Source organism: Copadichromis virginalis, linkage group LG7 (assembly GCF_057382275.1).
Source record: "Copadichromis virginalis isolate Kocher_CV1m ecotype Utaka linkage group LG7, C_Virginalis_male_GT1.1, whole genome shotgun sequence".
Classification (NCBI taxonomy): Eukaryota; Metazoa; Chordata; class Actinopteri; order Cichliformes; family Cichlidae; genus Copadichromis; species Copadichromis virginalis.
The window spans coordinates 48,084,797-48,107,177 of record NC_140624.1 but is presented as its reverse complement, the minus strand read 5'-3'; the positions used below and the strand labels follow the sequence as shown (position 1 = coordinate 48,107,177).

General features: G+C 38.8%; 1 protein-coding gene across 1 annotated transcript in view; it reads left to right on the top strand.

The window, feature by feature from the left end:
* The window catches only part of astn2 (astrotactin 2), a 295,633-nt gene that overhangs the window by 43,030 nt on the left and 230,222 nt on the right, over positions 1-22,381 (top strand). Inside the window, exon 2 of the mRNA XM_085463840.1 lies at positions 14,614-14,801. Within this exon, the coding sequence (XP_085319966.1) occupies positions 14,614-14,801 (188 nt within the window). The remainder of the gene's footprint in view (positions 1-14,613; positions 14,802-22,381) is intronic.

Below are 22,381 nucleotides of genomic sequence, written 5' to 3'. Positions count from 1 at the left end.
AGGGAGCATCAAGTGAGGTGTGTTCTAAGGTCAGTGAATCCTAGGAAGGCGGCAGGTCCTGATGGAATACATGGAAAGGTTCTCAGAGCATGTGCTGATGAACTGACCGGAGTCTTCACTAAAATCTTCAACCTTTCCTTGTCATCAAACACCGTCCCGCCTTGCCTCAAAACCTCCACCATCATCCCCATCGCCAAGAAGACAGCTGTGGCCAGCCCAAATGACTACAGGCCTGTTGCACTTACGCCTGTAGTGATGAAGTGCTTTGAGAGACTGGTCTGTCAGCACATCAGGGCCGGTCTGCCTCCCACTCTGGACCCCCACCAATTTGCCTACAGGACAAATCGATCCACCGAGGACACTATCACCATAGCGCTCCACACTGCGCTGAGTCACCTGGAGCACCGAGGAAGCTATGTGAGAATGCTCTTTCTGGACTTCAGCTCAGCATTCAATCATATCATCCCGGAGATCCTGGTCCAGAAACTGTCTCACCTGGGACTCTCCACCCCCATCTGCCTCTGGATCAAGGACTTCCTGACAAATAGACCACAGTCTGTCAGACTCGACCCCACCGGTCCAGCACCATCACACTCAGCACCGGGTCTCCACAAGGATGTGTTTTGAGTCCCCTCCTGTTTACGCTCTACACATCGACTGCTCCCCTACCCATCTCTCAAACACCATCATAAAGTTCGCGGATGACACCACAGTGGTTGGACTCATCTCAAGGGGGGATGAGTCGGACTACAGAGATGAGGTCAACAGACTGACTGAGTGATGTTCAGTTAACAACCTACAACTGAACACCATGAAAACTAAAGAACTTATCTTGGACTTCAGGAAGGGCAGAGCAGACCCGGCCCCACTTTACATTCATGGGAGCTGTGTGGAGAGGGTACACTCCATGAGGTTTCTGGGCGTGCAGATCTCTGATGACCTCTCCTGGACTGCAAATACTATGGCGGTGGTTAAAAAGGCCCAGCAGCGTCTCCACTTTCTGAGAGTGCTCAGGAGGAACAACCTGGAGGAGAGGCTGCTGGTGACATTTTACAGAGCCACCATAGAGAGCATCCTAACGTACGGCATAACAACATGGTATGCAGGGTGCTCAGCTGCGGACAGGAAAGTACTGCAGAGGGTCATCAACACAGCCCAGAAGATCACTGGCTGCTCTCTGCCCAGCCTGGAGGTCACTGCAAACTCTCGGTACCTCAGCAGAGCTGGCAATATCATCAAGGACCACTCTCACCCCAGCAACCAACTGTTTGAACTATTACCGTCAGGCCGACGGTACAGGTCACATAAAACCAGGACAAACAGATTCAGGGATAGCTTCTTTCCCAGAGCTACAGTACCACCGTAGTAAATAAGCACAAAAACAATTGAACCTATTCCATACCATCACTGTCATTATATTATGCTGCTATCCTGTATATATTGTACAAACTATTGTTTTTTGTACTTTTTATATTTTACAATTATATTTATTATTGAAACCTGCACCAAGGGAGTGGCACTCCAATTTCGTTGTACTCTGCACAATGACAATAAAGGCTATTCTATTCTATTCTATTCTATCTATAAGAAGATGAGAATACATATACAATCATATTCAGAGTCTGGTATATACTTGGTTATTTAGCCTTTTCTTTTCCTACATAATGAGATGAGATTTCAAGTTGAACTTCCCCTATAAATCATCCCTGACCTTTTTTGGGTGCATTGAAGAAATCCCATTACATTTTTACAAGGTTACTCTTGGCAAAACAGCATTTCTTCTGGCTTTTATACCAGCACTTAAGCATGTCCCTCACGGTAAAAAGACAGAAAAAAATCACCAAATAAGATCATTTTTATTAAGATGTTTTACCTTTTAAAATCAGACTATTACATAGCCCATTAAAGCACAAAGTAAGTGCTCTGAGTAGTTAGATGAGCCAATGAATGCAAAGGGCTGCATAGTATTACCCATATTTTAGGAGTTGTGGGTTTCTGTGTGGTTTTCGTGCTACAAAACTCCCGAGTTCAGCTCTTTGAAGGAGACTTTGCAATTATTAATTTATTCATTTAATTTGGAGTGGTGTTCCTCAGCATTGCACGTTTGACAGAGCACTGACCTTTGGGCCTACATTCAAAGCTAATGGTAACATTACTGTTACTGTACATGTTTGCACGCTGCAAACATGCTATCACTAAGAATTTTCTATGTTGTGTGGACATTTGCCTTACTATGAAAGTCTTGAGTTGTCAAACTAACAGCTAGGCCAGTGCCATGCAAATGTGGCACATGATGACATGGATAAGTAATGTAAAAAACAAGTCTGCAATGCAAAAATGGCATTTCACACTGGCCATCAGCAGTTTTTTGTTGTGAGAAGGTAGTGCTTCCTTTGGAAGCACATACACAAGTCATGATGGCAGAATGCAAAGATCTTTCTTAGTCTTTGGAGATTTTTATGGGGGATCAAGAGACGTTTCCCTGCCCAAGCCTTATGAAATATATGGCCTGACCCTCGGTCTTCTCCTAGTTGCTTCAAAACCCTCCAAAGTGAGATGATTTGAGGCAACAGATGCCCAAATCACCTATGGTTAGTTACAAGGATGCAGACACAACTCCCACTTTATTATACAAGGACATTATGGCCCATGGCAATGGACCTGGAACCACTTATCTTGCAGACTCCCTTGATACCTTGAGAAGTTTTACAAAGATAATTTAATAATTTGGTCCGCTGTTCCACAGCCAGGAAAGACTTTGTCAAACCTTGGATTCAGTAGGAGCAATGCAATCAGCTGGAGCCTCCTTCCCCACACCCTGAAATGAATACATTTTCCAGGGGAGACTGAGCAGCGTAATACTCCTGAAACTGGAGCACACCCTCATGTCCCTCTTTTGAAAATGGGAACTATCACCCCACTCTGCTGCTCCACAGGCACTCTCCCAGACCTCCATGCTACATTAATTCTACCTGAAAGAGGAAGTGAAATAACAGTTGCACTTTTTATTTTATTTTATATTTGTCATATTATTTTCTGTTTAGAGCAATAACTTAGTCAGTATAATCAAAGATATACACTTTATCAGTGTATTGTTGATTTACTTTAATAATTCCAATTTAATGAGACTGCGTGGATGAGCTTACTTTTACTTGTATGATATCTTAATCTGTGGGATAAATATGATTTGATTGCAAACTGTGAAATCTTTGTTACATTCTGTTCCTTTCCCCCCCACACAACTTCACTTTCTAAACATTCAGTGCCATCAGTAAATATTTAGCTATTTCAATTGTGACCAGTTTCTTAGTATACAAGTATACCTTTGAATACTAAGGAAAGATAAGTAATTGAAAAAAATAAATAAATAAACAGAAATTGCTAACGTGCAACAAGAAAACTGCAGTGGTTTTATCCTTCACATTACATATTAGGAGGATTTAAGCTTTCTTAAACAGTATGTGTTAAGATTATTTTTTTTCCTTTATTTAGCTTTAATTGGAAACAGACTTCACTGTGAGTGACCTACTGAACTTGACCAAGGTCTCAATTGAAGAGACCAAAACAAAGGATTAGTAAATTCTGATGTGTGTATTATTATATTGAAGCCTCCCACATTGGCACTGACAGACAACTCCCATCAGTGGACAAGCTTTACATATAGTAGGAGTGAATGGGAGAGATGTGAAATCAGAATAGGTCCTGTTAATGGGATTGTAGTGTTTTAGAAGAAGCCTATGCACTCAGCAGATAAGGGGACTGTTTATCCTGTTAATGTGTCACTTTAAGTACATTACGAATAGGAGGGCTCCTGCTCATTTTTTGGCACTCTGCCTTGCAAATCCCAAAAAGCACAATGAGCAAAGTGTTTATAGAGCCACACATTACTCTTGAAGTACTTTTTAGTGGGATGGTAATGTTCTGAAGAAAAGTCCATTTCTATTTACACCTAAATACCCAATAAACATGTCATTTAAAGAAATTAAAATAATATATTGACTTATATTTAAAATGAAGATGATCATGACTTGAGCTCTAGTGAAGTCATGAAGCCATGAGCAGATAGATAGATAGATAGATAGATAGATAGATAGATATATGTAGATATATACATACACAGTACATGGAGGCATGTACATGGAATTGCACACCCACAGGCATGATATGATAGTTACACAAACAATATAGTGTATTCAATGCTAATGAGAGATAATCCAGGCTTCAGCTGAGCCACACAGTGCGGTCAGTGACAAACAGCTATGTGTTTATTGAATTTAACTCTTAACAAAAAGGTTCTTAGAGATCTGTTAGTTCAACAGTAAAAGAAATCTTGTTTTATAGTGCCTTTCTTGCTTTGCATTTGTCTTTGGATAGTGTTAAACAATATCTATAGTTAGTTAAATAAAAAAAATTAAAAAATAATATAAAATCTTTGAAAAAAGTTTTCTTTTCTTCATGGTATTTAACTTGTTTTTTGTTTTGTTTTTGGGTTTTGTGCATTTTTGTCACACTTAAATGGTTCAGATCATCAAATGAATTTTAGTGTAAGACAAATATAACCCAATTAAATACAAAATAACTTGTTTAAATGGTGACTTAATTTGTTATGTCACCACTTACCTGGCCCTGTGGGACAAAGTAGTTACCCCATCTTTTTAAATTGTGAATTAACTTGGGTTAACATAGTTTTCTTTTAAATCTGAGTTCAGTTTTATCAGCCACACCAAGAACTGATTACTGCTAGATCAGCTGAATAAAGAAGTTAAATAGAACCTGGCCAATGTTCAAAGGTCTGAAGGCTGCAGAACACTGTGAGCAGTGGTGAACCTTCCCCAGAGCTCCAAGACTGCATCACATAGATGACAAAACCTTCAACACCATGCGAACTAAAAGAAAGATTGTATGTGTATCATCATTAGGATGTGGATTTGTGTTGGTGTGTGCAGTGTTGGGGTAATTCGTTATGCTACTCTTTACATTAATTTCTTGTTACTCCAATAAATGATCTGAAAACACTGTCACATACTCTAATTACCAGTTAACCATATAAACCTTAGGCTACAGTCCCAGACAACAACACAAATCTCTATGCTAATATGGACACACATATGATCTTTCTTTTAGTTTTTAGCCTAAGTATGAACACAAACCTGACAACACAATGCAAAGAGTCTTCAAAGCCATTGCTACAGCAGTTCTATGGCAGAAATATGAACAGGTAGAAATGGAGGCTTCAAGGCTGACTTATCATCAGTTTTTTACCTGATACTAATCTGGCTGCTTGGCATTCACAGCTTTATCATCTCTCCGGGTTCTTGGCTATTCAGTTCAATTCAATTTTAATTATACAGCACCAAATGACAACAACAGCCGCTTCAATGCGCTTTATATTGTAAGGTAGACCCTACAATAATACATACAGAGAAAAACCCAGCAGTCATATGACCACCTTACAATATGAGCAAGCACTTTGGCGACAGTGGGAAGGAAAAACTCCCTTTTAACAGGACTAAACCTCCGGCAGAACCAGGCTCAGGGAGGGCCGGCCATCTGCCGTGACGAATGGGGGTGAGAGAAGGAAGACAGGATAAAAAACATACTTTGGAAGAGAGCCAGAGATGAACTTTTCTTTAGCATTCTGTCTGTGCAGATGCTTGCAAAGAGCAGAAGTTGTGTTAGCAGTATATTGCAATTGTTTCCTGGATACAGTTTCCACTTTATCATTGCGCTGTTGTCCTTTTGTGCAATAAAACTAAAAGTTATGTCCATTGTTCTGTTCTTGAAAAAGCTGTATTGCTTCACCGCTTCACCATTATCCTCCTGCACACACACAAACTAAAATCAGGTGACTGCAGCAGGACGTGCGTAGGGAGAAAAGTGATTGTCTGTTTGACACTTTCTTTCGGTCCGGTGTGCAGGTAACTGAAGAACCTTTGTAGTGCAAGTGATTGCATAATTGTAACTGCACTGTAAATATTGAAATTAGTACAGTAACATGTTACATTACTGCATTGCGGAAAAATGAAATGTGATTACAGTAATGCATTATTTTGTAACACTTTACACCTAACACTGGGTGCATGAGACTGTAGTCTCAGGTTTATATTTTTAACTGGTAATTATGTGACAATGAATTTCAGGTCAATAATACTTTTTCACAGCACTGTACAAATGAGGACAGAATTATTAACCCCCATGTGTCCTGAGCAATTCCAGTTCGTTCTTATTTCAGCAAATCTCTGAAAGTCCTCCAGATTTTCCTCCTCCTGGATCTTCTGGCATGGACCTCGGTCTTCAGTTCACTCCACAGATGTTCAGTAGAATTAAAGCCAGTCAGTAACAGTCACTTCAGTCTTGAGGTGACTGTTCTTCACCAGCAGTAACTTTTGTTTAGTTATGCTGCTAACTGTTTGAGGGTTTCTTTCAAAAAATTGATATATCTTTCTTTTTTCGTGATTTCTTCCACTCTGATGAAATTCACAGTTCGAGATACCACTGAAACATCTACACAGGATAATTCTCCCACCACTGAGTTTCCCGGTGGGTAAGGTACAACTCACTATGTGGCCAACTAGTTTTGTCTCATCTGACCAAAGGACACATTTCCAGTATGTGTAATCTTTCTCAAGGTTGTCCATCAGTTTGATTTGAAGGAGTATCTTCTGCTTTTCTTGGTCTCCAATCTTGCAGTCCATTCATGTGCAGGGTTCTAGTATTGTTTTTCTTTAACAATTCCCAGCTTGGCTAAGTCCTTCACTGTCTTGACAATTGTCCTGGGGTATTCAGACACACCTCTCACCACTTTTCTTTCCAGAGCCTTTGAAATCTTGTGCTTACTACTTCTGCCTGGCTTGTTCTGTGCTGTGTGGCTCTTTTTTAAATTTTTTTGTGATACTTCTTACTCCAGTTCTTGACAGAGTGACAAAGTGTGTAAATTGTAAGATAACAATGAGTTCTAACTTGATTTTACAAGTACTGAGCATTACAAAGTTAAAGCACACCTGCTATGTTGAAAACCCCTTTTATGTGAACAGTTACTTTCACTTAACTTCTATGATTTTTGCTGTGGGGGGAAAATGTATGAACGATCTGTTCAATTTAAGTCACTCACTACAATTCAGTCCTATTTTTAACCAAACCTTGGTTACCTGTTTTCAAATCACAAGTCAGCTTCTCTTTTAAGCTGGAAGCCTGACTGGTGATGGCTCAAAAATTGCAATTGGTTTTCTGAAAGAGGTGGTCAGTTCACAGTCCACCAGCTGCTGCTGTGATCGAACGCAGTGGGAGGTAGCATGGGTTTATACATCAGCTATAAAGCTTTAGTGGTACTACACTGTTAGGAGTTCTCGTTAGCACAAGATTTTTCAGAGGCACTTTTAAAGAAATACAGAGACAAAATTGTTGTTATTGTTTTAAGTTCTGTAATAGTTTTCCTACAGCACAGATTAACTGTAATTGGTGTTTTCCTCGCTATATTCTGTGTGCAGCGCAGTAGCGATATGTATTTAGAATGTACTCTAATAGTCACTAAACAAACTCACCAAGTTATGATTAATTTAGAGATGGTTTCACATAATAGAGCCATTAAGAGAGTACCATTACATTAAGCACATTTAATCATCACAGAAGTCTCTTCAAACCCTTTTTAAAAACTTCCCGGGATAATAGGTAATAATGTAGAAACTGGTGATATTATTAGTAGATATGTTTGTCTTTTAACATTTCATTTTGTGAAATGCCATTGAAGAGTATAAAGTAGGGCTGGGTATCGTCACTGATTTCTAGAATCGATTCAATTCCGATTCACAAGGCCCCGAATCGATTCGATCCACGATTCGATTTAATTCGATTCGATTTAAATCTGGGAAATTTTGACAGTCAGAAATATTATAATTCAGATCAGTACATTTACATATTTTTGTATCAATAAAAAGGAAGCTGACACACGCAAGACTTTATCACAGGTGTGAGCATCACAGCAGAGGCCTTTGTGTCAAAGTAGCTGAGGATAAAACACAGAAAAACATGAAGGTGGTTTTCCTGGCCTGGGATTTTATAAAAATATTCTGCAGTACATCAAAAACGAAAGAAAACCATTAATCAACATATGAACATCACCTCTGAAGTTACAGCGGTTTTATTACAGACACAGCGTTTTGCATTTTGAATAATTTTAAAAAGTTTAAATTTGTTCAGTATTGAACAGCAGAAATGAGGTTTTCTTTTCGGAAGAATGTAAAAGGGAAAAAACAGCAGCCGACAGCCTGTAAACAACAGTAGACTTGTGCGTAACAAGCAAGCGAATAATGAAGAAAGGGAAACTGTTCTTGAAGTACAGAGAGAGAGCTGTGCATCGCAGTGGAAGCAAAACAGTAAAAGTCTGAGTGAATTCATGACGATGTTTATGTGAAGCGTTTGGATCTTCTTTTGCTGCTGGTTCGGTCAATATTGTTTGGAGAGAGATCAAACTAACAGCTTTAGAATCGGCGCATAAAGGGCGTGCACACAAAGCGCGGACCCGCCGACAGATCAGAGTCAGCGAGCTGTCGGCTTTCAGCCCCGACTGTGAGAAAAGCGACATCTAACTGATTCTGATCCGCGGGTCCCGCTGTGTGTTTAAGTCTTTGTGCAGAATCCGTGTTCCTGCTCTCATTTACTGTCTTAACTGTTTGGTGGTTCTTGAAATTTTGTGAGATTTCACCTGAGATTCTGGCATTTTGGGCAAAATAAATTTATATTAAAAAATCGATTCAGGATTTTAATGAATCGATTTTACGTTATCCAAGCCAGAATCGATTTTAATCGATGAATCGATTATAAGAACCCACCCCTAGTATAAAGTGGCCTCTGCAGTGGCGAGCATGTGGGGAAGTGAGGTGAAAACCAGGTCATCCAGAGGAACAGGTGTCGAGTCAACAGAATTGGATCCCACAGTGCAGATTGAGCGAGGAAGTACAGCAACAGTCTGATGTGCTGAATGTAGAACTGTACTTACAGCTTTTTCTGTACTTGCTTTCTCATTTACTTGTTTTCACTTATTTCACAATTTAAATGATCGATAGAAAGTCCAGAACTTAACGATGTAAAAATCATCGTTAACGCACTAACGTATTACTTTGTTATACCTAGTGTGATCACCATAAGTGTGTGGAAGCTCTGTGTAATCAACACTGACATTTTCTGAAAAAAAACCCCTTATGCTTTTTTAATTGTGCTCATTTCAATTGATCTTTATGTGAATTCCAGCTATTCCATTAGTGCTCATAATGAGACATTAGGGTGGCGTGGGTATTAAACTGGAAGGAGAACCCTGCTACTGTAGCCCATCCTAGATTTGCCTAGATAGTCCTCCGCACTCAGGGTTATTATACATGGTAATTGGTATTTTACAAGGTTATCACATCAGCAGCAGCTAGTGAAAGACACAATTTTAAAGCCTGGTTGTTCTGAACATTTTCTATTGACAGTCGACAGTTGTGTGAAGCTGAAATGAAAACATACCAAATGTGCCAGTGTCACAGCTGACAGGAATGTTTTGTGGCAGAATTTGAATGTCTAGAAGGTATGGCAATATACTTGAATACCTCTGATGAGTGTCAGACTGTTAAATATTTCTCCCCTTTTTCTGTTTCCCACTCTGTTTGCCTCTCCGTTACACACACTCTCACCTCTCCTTTTCTGTCCTCGCTTTCATTTTCTGCAGAGAAATTTGAAGCCAGTGATTCCATCCTTTTCTCATGTGAATTATTTAATTTTCATCTGCCTATTGTGTTGTCATCCATACTATAGGCAGCCTAAGCAGTGAGATGTGGGGTGCAATCAGCCATAGAGTGACACTTTATGCCACGTATGTAATGACAGGCAGCAAAGTGCCTTTAGGGTGCCAGCTTTCATCAAAGTAAATGTTGATGACATGTAGTTGTTGCAGAGCTGACGAACTGTCAAGGAGCTGTCAGGTTTGCACAATCACTGACACTGCACAGCTATGATCACCTTTATAATGATGAATGCTAACCTTTTGGGAACATGTAGTTGTTTTGTAGGCAAGCAGAAAAATGTGTGAATGTATGGGCATGCATATGTTAATCAGCGCCTTTGTAATTAGATACAAGATCTATTTTAAACTCACGTCTGTCAGACTTCTTCAGGTAGGGACTCATACAACCTAGTTGTTCTTCTATTAGTACTTGTGATATTGAAGAAGGAGTCATACTGTAAGGTGTAAGCAGTGTGGCTGTCTGAATTTAAAGGACACTGCATCTTCAATTTAAAGCAAAATTTCTAATAGCAAAGTCAGTATCTCCAAAATTGCTGCTCTTCCCTGAGCTGGAAATAAAAGCACTGAAAACTGATTTAAAGATGTATTTAGGTAATACGTTTTGGAGATGGTCCATTGACACTGAATTAGATTTTGACTCTGTGGGCTCATAGATTTTTAGAGATATTGTATTTAAATGAGTTCAAGCTTTGAATGAGAAAAATATGCCCAAACCACCACTATGTTAAAATCTTTCGTGTGCGTGTGTCATTCATGGTCAGCAAGCAGTTCCTAGATTTTGCTGCTGATGTCTGGAAGACATCATTGCAGATCTTTGCACTGCTGTTCAGCATACTCTGCCAGCGTACACGGTGAAATGTTTCAATGTGTATTTCATTTTTGGATAATAGTAAAGGAGATTTGTACAACAAATATGGTTGCCAGATTAAATTGGTTTCACCCATTTTAGGTCTTTTCACAATTTATCCATTTTTATTTTTTATTTCTTTCATTTATCCAATTCGGGAACATGGAGGGGTTGGAGCTTACACCACTGACTACTGCTCTCTGTGGTAAATAATTGGAACTAACCTTCATCCACTGTTTTGGCAATTTCTGAGCCATCTACATGTGTTTTCCTCCAATAACCACTAGAGACATAAATGAGCCCACTGCAAATTTTGCAAAAAAAGACAGTTACAGGTTTAAAAATGACAGAGGAGTTTGAGTACATTCTAACTATGCCATTTCCAGCTGCTAGCAACAAATATTTCTGGCCCAACTTCACCTACTTCCAAGGTGCATGGAGAAGACAAAGATCTGATGACGTGATGACTCCAGCGTCACTTCAAGTAATAGGGAACAACTTTATTAAGTGACCAACGCATTTTGGCTTTTGGGCTTCAATGAGGTCATTGCAAAATGTCGAACAGTTTGTGTTTAAATAAAAAACAGAAAGAGAAAAAATTCCAGGTGGACCAATCACACCTTCACAAATAAACGAGCTGACCAACTGACATTTAACAAGGTGTTTTCGCTAATTGGCTAATTGGTTAAGCCACACCCCAAATAGGTTCTGTACTGAACCACTACAGATTAAAAGGGGAGGGAAAAAAACCAAAACAAAAAAATCCCTGCATGTCTTAACGTAACATTTCAAGTGTATTTCCATGTTTAAGTTGCTGAGTTGTCAGTATTTTACTGTAACAGAAAAGCAGTGTATTGTGTGTCTCAACCCTCCGTCGCCAACCCCAAACCAAAACCCAGACAGATTCTTACTAGTTACAAATTATTGTATCTTTTCTTTGTTAATATTATCATCATTATTATTATTATTACTATTTTGAGTATTTTGTGTAGGAAGAATGAAGAGCTATCGTGTTGTCATCCAGGCCTTACTGTTCTTACTCTGTGTTGGTGGAAAACCTCAGTGTCATCAAAAGTATAACTCTGAGAGACTATCCTAAGTGGAAATCACTCTTGCTCAAGGCAAAATTTAAAAGAATGTGGAAACTACAGTAAGTCCAAAATTGAACTCAGCACTTCTAGTCTAGGCTTGCAAATTGAGGAGGAAAAGATGAAAGATCCTTGAGGAGAAGCAGATTAAATTAGGCAAAGAGAGAAACACAGTAAGACGCACAGTGAGCACTTATGATCACCAGGTTTTGTAATAAGAGTTCTGCTGACAATGAGTGCTGAATAGATTTCATTTATACATTAAGTACCTGCAGAGAGGATTTAGAAAAGAATAAGAAGACTTTATCAAGGATTTTAAGCTAAGCTTTCAGTAGTTCTCCTCCAACTGTTAGGCAAACTTATGAAAAGTTAAGAGGCCAAATCAGTATTTTCACTTTTGTTGCATAGTGTTTCATGGCCAGTTTTATCCATGCAGAATCAGACATATGTGAATAACAGAATTTCTATAATGTATTTTATCTCCTACTGAAACTTTATGAACAGATAGCCAATAAAAAAGTCACAAGCATTTTAAAAGAGGTTTTCACACTCTAAGGGTCCAGTAATCAAGATGTGCCATAATTACTTTGTGATTCATGGAGACATTTCTTTCCTAGTCTATGAAATCGGCAATACTGGAATTTCTTTGGGCTGTCCTTGGACACAGTTTGGCAGTATTGCTTACGTGTACACACTTAACCAGTGTGTACATGTGCACGCACTCATGCACGTGTACACATTAATAATGTGCCTCCTAATGAATTACAAGTAGACCTTGAGGCCATACACCTATGTCCCACTAACGTCTGGCTTCATGCCCAATGACAAGCCTCATAAAACAAAAGACAAGGACAGACACACACACACACACAGACACACACACACCATTCTTTTGTCTTAAAATAGTCTTTCCTCATCTGCATAATGATCATACAGAGATACACAACAACCTCACAGCATCTACTGTTTTAGAAACTTCCCATCTATTCTGCATGTGACTGTAAACTGTGTCTTTTACTTTTCCACACAGGAACACTTTTAATCTGTATCAAACTCATTGTCACTGTTGTGTAAAATCAGAGTCAAAATGTGTAAGAAAGGTAATATTGACTGGAGCTTGGCAGGAGACAGTAGCATCACAGGAGGTATGTTACTGGTGGCCCAGCAGACAAAACTTGACCTCTCACACCGAGAGATGGTAAAGCACTCTCCCTTCATCCTGCAGATTAAACATTAAGAGATGAATAGCCAGCAGTTGTAGGATTTAAGAATGTCACACCCTACAAAATTTTATCATAAGCTGTAGTCAGCAAAATTATACAGCATTTCCCAGGTCTTTTGCAAGAGTGTGGACGTTTCAAGTGCACTTTCACAGAGAAGAGTTGCATTTAAGATGTGCATTATAACTTAAAGCAGTTTTTTATTGGATTTATGTATAAACTGTCAAATAATTCATCATCATCATAACCAAAAATATTATTATTTGTGCTTGTGAAATGTAATAATTGCCTCTGTGCAGTCCACCTCCCCCTTCCCCCCGACAGTTAGTAAAAAGGATAAAATAGGGAAAATAGTTATTAATTGTGGTCTACACGACTATATTTTTAAGTAACTATAACTGTGCATATAACAACATGATTTCTACCATGATGAACTGTGTCATTTTCTTATGCAGTGTCTGTTCTGCGCATTCTCCCCCTGCACCTAAAGGCCTGTCTCAGTGCTGAGCACAGCTCATGTAACCCTCCCCTGCTGCCCGTGTCCTCTGACCCAGAGTCAGCAGGTTAATAACCAGCTGTATCCAAAGCCATTTGTCATTTGCTACCTGCCACCGATAGAAGATGTCAGTAGATGTCTGTGCCCTTGTCACCCAGCCACATGACAAATACTGTATCAAGCTTTGTAATCGGAGGCTCCCTTAGGCTTCTCAGTACTGCAGCCACTCCCACTTGATAGCATTAGATTCTTGTGCCATGATCCATATCAAGATAAACCAGTGATCTCCCTGCTCTTTTTCATCTCCTTTTTCCATTGCTCCATAAAACTCAACTGAGTGTGTCATTTTTTTCTGTTCGTACATTTCCTGCACACTTTTCCTTATAAACTTTTCCAGCTTTCCTTTCATTCTTTCCTTTGTTAGATAGTTCAAGTAAGTACTAGCCTGAAGCTGGTGGTTTATATAATGTAGGATGATTAACGCAGATAAGAAGAAGGGCAGTGACAGCGTTTCTGCGACTGTTCCTGATATATATGTTTAAAATTGAGCTTAATGAACCCATTATCTGCCCATTGAAAGTTTTGGTAGACTTTTGAGTCTGTTGTTTTTGGGTGACAGGAAAATAAAAAGAAAATGGGCAAAAATAGTGTAAACAAATGGACATGAGCATGGATAATCCTTTTCCATCTGTGACTAATTTTATCTGTAATTGAAGCGATGTATTGGTTGTAATGGCTGAAATATTTGTGATGACTTCCACTTAGTCTTTTTGAATTTCTACAAATCTCTAACTAATACCATGGCTTAATAAGTTGTCATAATAAGGATTGCAAAGCAGCTAAGCAGAGAAATGGCTTGACAGCAACTCTCACCAAATCAGCTGCGCAGCTGTAACAGAACCTAAGAAATCTATAATCTTCAGAAGTTAGATTTCTAGTTGGAAGTGACTGTTTGTGCGTGCAGAGACAAGGCCATGCACAAAATATATGCACACATAATCCCGTATGATGTTACCGTTATTTGTTAGTTTCTTCAGATCAACTGAATGGATGTGTTTTCCTTACAGAGTAACATTAGCAAAACGTGTCCTGTACACACAGACAGTCCATGTGCATTGTCTTATTCATAAAAAACAAAAAATAGGCAAAAAACATTTTTTTCTCTCTCTCTTTGTTCTTTTCAGAGATGTCTGGTACTGGGGAAGAAATTTCTCAGGTACATTGGAAGCAGCAGTGGTTGGAAAATGGGACACTGTACTTCCATGTGTCCATGACTGAGTCTGAGCTTTTAGCTCAGACCACACAACCTACTGCCCGGGAACCGGCCCATGTGCTGCATGAACACATGCATCTGCTACACATCTCAGTTATGGTAAGTTCTAAGCACTAAAAGTGAAATATCTGTGGTTGTAGCTTTGAATGCATGTCCAGCATGGCAAGTGTCTGTATGCAGAAATAGAAATATTTTGTGGTCCTCCAAAGTTTTGTCCAGCTTTTGAATTGTTGACTGTTTGTGGTGTGCAGACCTTTATTTTTTTTCTTTTGTTGTTATTTATTTGTTTCATTCTTTTAATATTGTGCTTTTATTACTGTGACATAACAAAAGGTCATTTAAATAAAATGTCAATTTTGAAATCACATGGTGCGCTCTAAGGCCTACACACAGATAGGTGTTCATATTTTAAAAAGGTTTTTACAAAATCTTTCCATTTTGTAGAGGCTGCATTGCATTTTATTCTTTGTCAGACCAAAGTATGAGCAAAAATTTAATCCACAAAACCGGTGTATCTTATACTGCTGTAGCTGATAATACACTAATTTACTAACCAACCTACTACTAGTCATGCAGTGTCTCCTCCTCTTTATTATTGAAGATCATTCAGTTCAATAAAGAATAATCAGCACTGATCAGGGACAGATACAGGGAGTGCATAATTATTAGGCAAGTTGTATTTTTGAGGAATAATTTTATTATTGAACAACAACCATGTTCTCAATGAACCCAAAAAACTCATTAATATCAAAGCTGAATGTTTTTGGAAGTAGTTTTTAGTTTGTTTTTAGTTTTAGCTATTTTAGGGGGATATCTGTGTGTGCAGGTGACTATTACTGTGCATAATTATTAGGCAACTTAACAAAAAACAAATATATACCCATTTCAATTATTTATTTTTACCAGTGAAACCAATATAACATCTCCACATTCACAAATATACATTTCTGACATTCAAAAATAAAACAAAAACAAATCAGCGACCAATATAGCCACCTTTCTTTGCAAGGACACTCAAAAGCCTGCCATCCATGGATTCTGTCAGTGTTTTGATCTGTTCACCATCAACATTGCGTGCAGCAGCAACCACAGCCTCCCAGACACTGTTCAGAGAGGTGTACTGTTTTCCCTCCTTGTAAATCTCACATTTGATGATGGACCACAGGTTCTCAATGGGGTTCAGATCAGGTGAACAAGGAGGCCATGTCATTAGTTTTTCTTCTTTTATACCCTTTCTTGCCAGCCACGCTGTGGAGTACTTGGACGCGTGTGATGGAGCATTGTCCTGCATTAAAATCATGTTTTTCTTGAAGGATGCAGACTTCTTCCTGTACCACGGCTTGAAGAAGGTGTCTTCCAGAAACTGGCAGTAGGACTGGGAGTTGAGCTTGACTCCATCCTCAACCCGAAAAGGCCCCACAAGCTCATCTTTGATGATACCAGCCCAAACCAGTACTCCACCTCCACCTTGCTGGCGTCTGAGTCGGACTGGAGCTCTCTGCCCTTTACCAATCCAGCCACGGGCCCATCCATCTGGCCCATCAAGACTCACTCTCATTTCATCAGTCCATAAAACCTTAGAAAAACCAGTCTTGAGATATTTCTTGGCCCAGTCTTGACGTTTCAGCTTGTGTGTCTTGTTCAGTGGTGGTCGTCTTTCAGCCTTTCTTACCTTGGCCATGTCTCTGAGTATTGCACACCTTGTGCTTTTGGGCATTCCAGTGATGTTGCAGCTCTGAAATATGGCCAAACTGGTGGCAAGTGGCATCTTGGCAGCTGCACGCTTGACTTTTCTCAGTTCATGGGCAGTTATTTGGCGCCTTGGTTTTTCCACACGCTTCTTGCGACCCTGTTGACTATTTTGAATGAAACGCTTGATTGGTCGATGATCACGCTTCAGAAGCTTTGCAATTTTGAGACTGCTGCATCCCTCTGCAAGATATCTCACTATTTTTGACTTTTCTGAGCCTGTCAAGTCCTTCTTTTGACCCATTTTGCCAAAGGAAAGGACGTTGCCTAATAATTATGCACACCTGATATAGGGTGTTGATGTCATTAGACCACACCCCTTCTCATTACAGAGATGCACATCACCTAATATGCTTAATTGGTAGTAGGCTTTCGAGCCTATACAGCTTGGAGTAAGACAACATGCATGAAGAGGATGATGTGGACAAAATACTCATTTGCCTAATAATTCTGCACTCCCTGTATGCATTTCATTTCTACCAAGCTTTATCTAGATACTTGTAACTAAAGGTTTATACTATATAAATCCATATATATATATATTTTTTTATGTTAGTAGTGTTAGTTTCTACCTACACCAAAATGCACATTACAACCACCTCCACTAATTTTGATTTCTACACCATTCTTTTCTGCTGTACCAAAATATGTTTTTCCTTAAGTTAAGAACAAACTCTTCACCACATTCTGTGCTTTATGCGGGCATTTTAAAAAGTGGGTAAAAAATAAAAAAATAAGGATAATGCAGTTATTATAATAATAAAAAATGTATAAAAAGTTACAGAAGGCAGTACTTTTGAGTGTTTTTATCACTTCCAGCTTACGGCTTCTTACTGCTTATTTATTTTATTTATTTTTTGTCCACTCTAGACTCTGTTCTCTTCACTTTACTAATTCACATTCTCCACACATTTCCCATTTTTCAGGCTTCAGGTCTCATACTTCGCATCTCTTCTGTATTGGCTTTTTTCTGCTTTGCCTCTCCTTGCACACCCCACCACTCTCCCTCCTTTCTCCCCTCTCTGCTCTGTGCGCCACATTCTCGCTGTGTGCACACCTCTGTGTTACTCTCGTGGCTCTCTTCAGCTTCATCTCCTTCTCACTCTCCCTCAGAACACTTTTAGGGACACTTTAACTGAAAGGGTGTGCAGAAGGCTATCAAAACAGCATTACGTCCATTGAACGTAAACTGAAAGTGAACATTACATTTTTCATTGCATAACTGACACCGCAAGCAGTTATCTGTGTAATGACCTTCATTTTGATTTTGCCATTTTTTTGTATATATTTTTGTCAAATTAGAAATCATTTCCATCGTGAAACTGTAACTTCTGTGTAGCAGGAAGGCAATGTCGCAAGCTAATCTAACACTGACAACTCAGTCACCATCTATCTACCTTTTTTGCTGTTGTACGAGGAAAAAGAATCAGAAACTAGATGTCCGTCCATTTTGTTTACCATTTATCAGCGTCCTGGCATGATGTGGGGTTATTTCCCAAGTAACTTTGGATTAGATGTCTTAGCCAAATTGCTAGTGTAAGCTAAAACCACATAATTGTGGTGTTCATAATGGAATGGCAGAGGAGGATTGTTAGGTACTTCCACAGTTTAAAGGCCCATATAAATTAACTCCCAGTGAGAATATAAATTACCAATCCAACTTTACAACCTTCTTCTGTGCACATTTATATTTAGGTATGTAGGTTTTTGCACACTGGCACGTTTTTATGTAATTTTGCCTCTATCGGCCCCCAATGTTAATTTTAATGCAGGCCAGGCCATTTTAAATCAAACATTCAAAATGTGATTAAAGTTCAGACTTTCAGCTTTATTTCCAAGGATTTGACAAGAGTATTTCATTAACTGTTCATGAACTGGAGACATTTTTATACATTGGCCAGGCCCATTTGATATTCATATTGATCTGATATAATTTTAAATATCAGTATTGTTTTTAATACTTGAAAATCCTTTGCAGTTAATGACTAGCTGAAGTAGAGAACCTCTGGGCATCACCAAATACTGTGTTTCCTCCTTTGAGATGCTTTGCTCGGCCTTTACTGACAGCACTTTTAGAGGGTCTTGCAGGGTCTCCTAGCCCTCAGCTGTAATTGAAAAAACATGTCCTACAAGGTTGCATTCAAGTGACTGATTTGGCTGTTAGAGAATATCCCATTTCTCTGCTATGAAAAGTATTTGCAATGATTTGGCATTAGGCTTAATCTCAGCAGAGTATATCGCCTTATACACTTCAGAATCCATCCTCCTACTTCTATCAGCAGTCATCAATAAACACGAATGACCTGTTCCATTAGCAGCTGTATATGAACATGCTGCCACAATACTGAACAGATGATGTGCTATGCTTCAGATGTGTGCATTTTTCTTTTCCATATTTTCTTTTACCACATTTCAATATTGATTTCATCTCCTCCAATTTAATCTTTAAAACATAAGGGGCTGTGCACAAAAATTGGTATAATTGGTATAACAGTTAATAAAATGCTTTTTTTGTTTTGTTTTGTTTTTTTACATCCTTCCCACCCATTTTCGATATATAACTGAATCAGAACAGATGAAGCAATATTGAAATGTATTTGCTTTCTTTTATATAGCATTTTTCTTTTCTTTGCTAAATGAACTTCTTTATATTATTTACATGATCAAAATAAAAATTAACAACCAAAAAAAGAAAAAGTGAAAATCTGCACTTCAATAACATGTTGATTGTCTGCTGAAAACTCCACTGCGGTGGCATACAGAGTCATTAAAAATGTAATTCATTTTTAAAAAGTCATTGTCCAATGATTTTTTTAACCTAACTGTTAAGCTGTTTTGTTGTTAAAAAAATTAATATAAAATGTGGTCTATAACTGAGATGGCAATGGCAGTGACAATGATAACTGCCTAATTGATTAAGAACAATCAATGGACTGGCTGAGCATGTTTATATGTCAACAGTTGCTTGGACTTCATTCTATATTTAGCTGGAGGTCATCGCAATCAGTTCTAGTGCTAAGCAGGTAGTGACAGTCTCATTATGTTGGGATCCCAATAATTTAAAAAAGTGAATGGAAGCACAGTAAGGCGGTAAGACTAGGACACAACGGCTGTATCCCAATTCAGGGTCTGCAGCCTTAAAGTACGCAGCCTTAACGGTCCACAAGGGCCGCGTACTCAAAGACCGCTGAGGCCGGAAGTGCGAAGCTTGTGAAATGGGTCAGTCTAGCCTCCGTCGCGCTGCCCAGGTTGCCTAGCAACCATGAAACTAACAGCTGGAAACGTTTCATACAGCATTGTTTGATAGAAATGAAGGAGAAAATCTTTTGTTCATTTGTTTGTTTGTTTCTACATAAGCTTTGATCATTCTCTGTAAGATTAAGCTCAGCTATTGAACGGCGTATATTTTAAAGTAAAGGCTATAAAACCAAGTTAGTACAAACGTCACTAATGTCACATAACTTTGCCGACATGTGGCCAACAGTAATGTTCTAATGTTCTTCGTTATTAAACATTTGCACATAAATAAGTGACATAATATTCAGTACTTACTTAAAGTTTACTCTTCGGGCGCCCCTCATCCGCCGTTTTTTTTTTCGGCAAAATTATCCACACCCACCGCCGCGCTATGCATTCTGGGATATGTTGGGCCACGAAGTCTACACCGCCACATCCTTAAAATTCAGGGAAATGAAGGACGCATTTGAAGGCCGCATTTCAGGCAGCCTACGAATTGGGACAGCCTTCGTCGCGTCGCTGTGACGTAATCGGCCTTAAAATGCGGCCTTTAAGGCTGCAGACCCGGAATTGGGATACAGCCAAGGTATGCCAGTTTGGCCTTATGACCCTAAGGTGTCTCCTCCTTTGAGTGAACATCATTATGTCTGATGCTGTCAGTTCTGGGCCAGACTGAAGTGTGAGTACTCTATTCTTCTGGCATTGAGCTGTCAGTTTCTCACTCACTCAAGCAATCGTTTTCCAACTCACTCTGCTTTTCACTGTCCCTCTCCAACAAAGTCTCTCTCCATCATATGACAGCAGCAGACAGAAACAGATATTCCTTTCAACACAGACTGAAATGTAGTGATTAAGTTCTCTCATGTTTTTAGTAATAATCATGCTGACTATAACATATTGTAGGCAATTTTTATTCCAGGTTGAGTGTGGTATGTATCTTGGCAGGTTATTGCCAAGGCTTCCATCTAGAGTAGTAATTCATCGATAGACTGATATTACTTCCAGTTACCTATCCCAGCTACCATAGGGCAAGAGGAAGGGTGGCCCATGACCGTGAAAGCAAGCTCTTCACACACATGACTGACTGACAGACTGACGGATTTAAATAAGGGCAAAAATGATTGATCGAATTTAAATTATTCTGGGCCCTGTAGAAATAAAAAAGGAAAAAAATGCCATTCCTTAAATTATTAACCGGTAGCACTACACGGTTTGCTTGTAGAAAGCAGCAGGTCCCTTGTTTTGATCAGGCTCTAAGATGTAGTGAACCAACCCTTAAATAAAAACACCATCCTACAGATGAGGCAGATTGGAAAAGGAAAAATGATGCCCAATGCATGATGCAACAGAGAGTTTTTTGTGCTGTGAAAAATAATTTCAGGTGAGATATAATTGCATTTCTCAGCAATGAGCACTGAAAATGATATAAGGCAGCAGAAATTGGAATACATTGTTCAGAAGAAATAGCAGTCAGTCATACAGTGTGTAGCACTGTAGAGCTTTTTTTTTTTCCAAAGAAATGACATGTTTAAGTTCACTGGGAGGACAGGTAGTATTTTACCAAAATGAGATGCAATAAAAGCTGGCAGCTGAAAGCCTTTCATATGCCATATTACATAACATAATCATCAATTATATGGGATCTGGGTGTCTACAGCAGAACACAAAATTGAAAATTGTGGGGGGGTTTTCTTGATATTAGGATAAAAAAACAGTTCATAAACTAAAATTTGACTAAAAACCAAAATGGCCAGGAAACATTTAATTTTTAAACTCAGTCTGGCTCATTTCTTATAATTGAGCCTGAGGTCATTTAATATTCTTGAGCTCACACAGTATGAGTAAAGAACTACTCTTCTTATTGCTGGCCTGATAGATATGCATGGAGATACAGTGCACCCTACATGGGTGAGATGTCTTCTTTATAATTAAACAGTCAGTGGTGATATATGACCATCAGTGTGGTAGGTCATGGAGGTATTTTAGGCAGTTGTGTCTATTCTAGAATCAGGGGCTACGGAAATTAATTTTCACCGTGCATATGCGGGCACAATTTTTGCCGGGAGTGAGGACGTTTTCAATTATCACATTAAAGTTCAAACGAGCTACATTTTAATTGCTCTGAGGTTTAATTGTTTCAGTCACCTTTTAGTTTCTATAATTTTACACATGCATGTTATTGCGCCATGAATACAAATTCAGCTGTAATTAAAGTTACTGGTAGGAAGTAGCTGATAGAAACGGGTAGAAACTGATACAAGGTTGCAAGTGGACATATATGGATTTATTTAAGAAGCTAATTGGGTCTTTAATAAAGCTTATTTAAATCACCACAGCTTACAGTGTATTACTTTACCTATAGCCACACATCATAAAAGAGTGGTTTATATATAGTTTCAGGCTCAACTTGCTCAGTTTCAACATGTGGACTGCAAAAAAGCAATGAGAATCACTTTAATTAAAGTTACAAAACTAATTACGCATTGTACATTATTTAAGGATTTCTTCTTTGTCGTCTTTAGTACTTATTCTCTTTTTTTATTTCTTTTTTATGTTGTATCCAAACCACTATACTAAGCCATGGTCATAATTCCATCTCTGTAGGTGTAGATAAAGTGAAATAGAAAGCAAGATGAAAAGTGTGTCCTTATTGATAATGAATATTCTCTGCTAGATAATCCTTACTGAGAAAT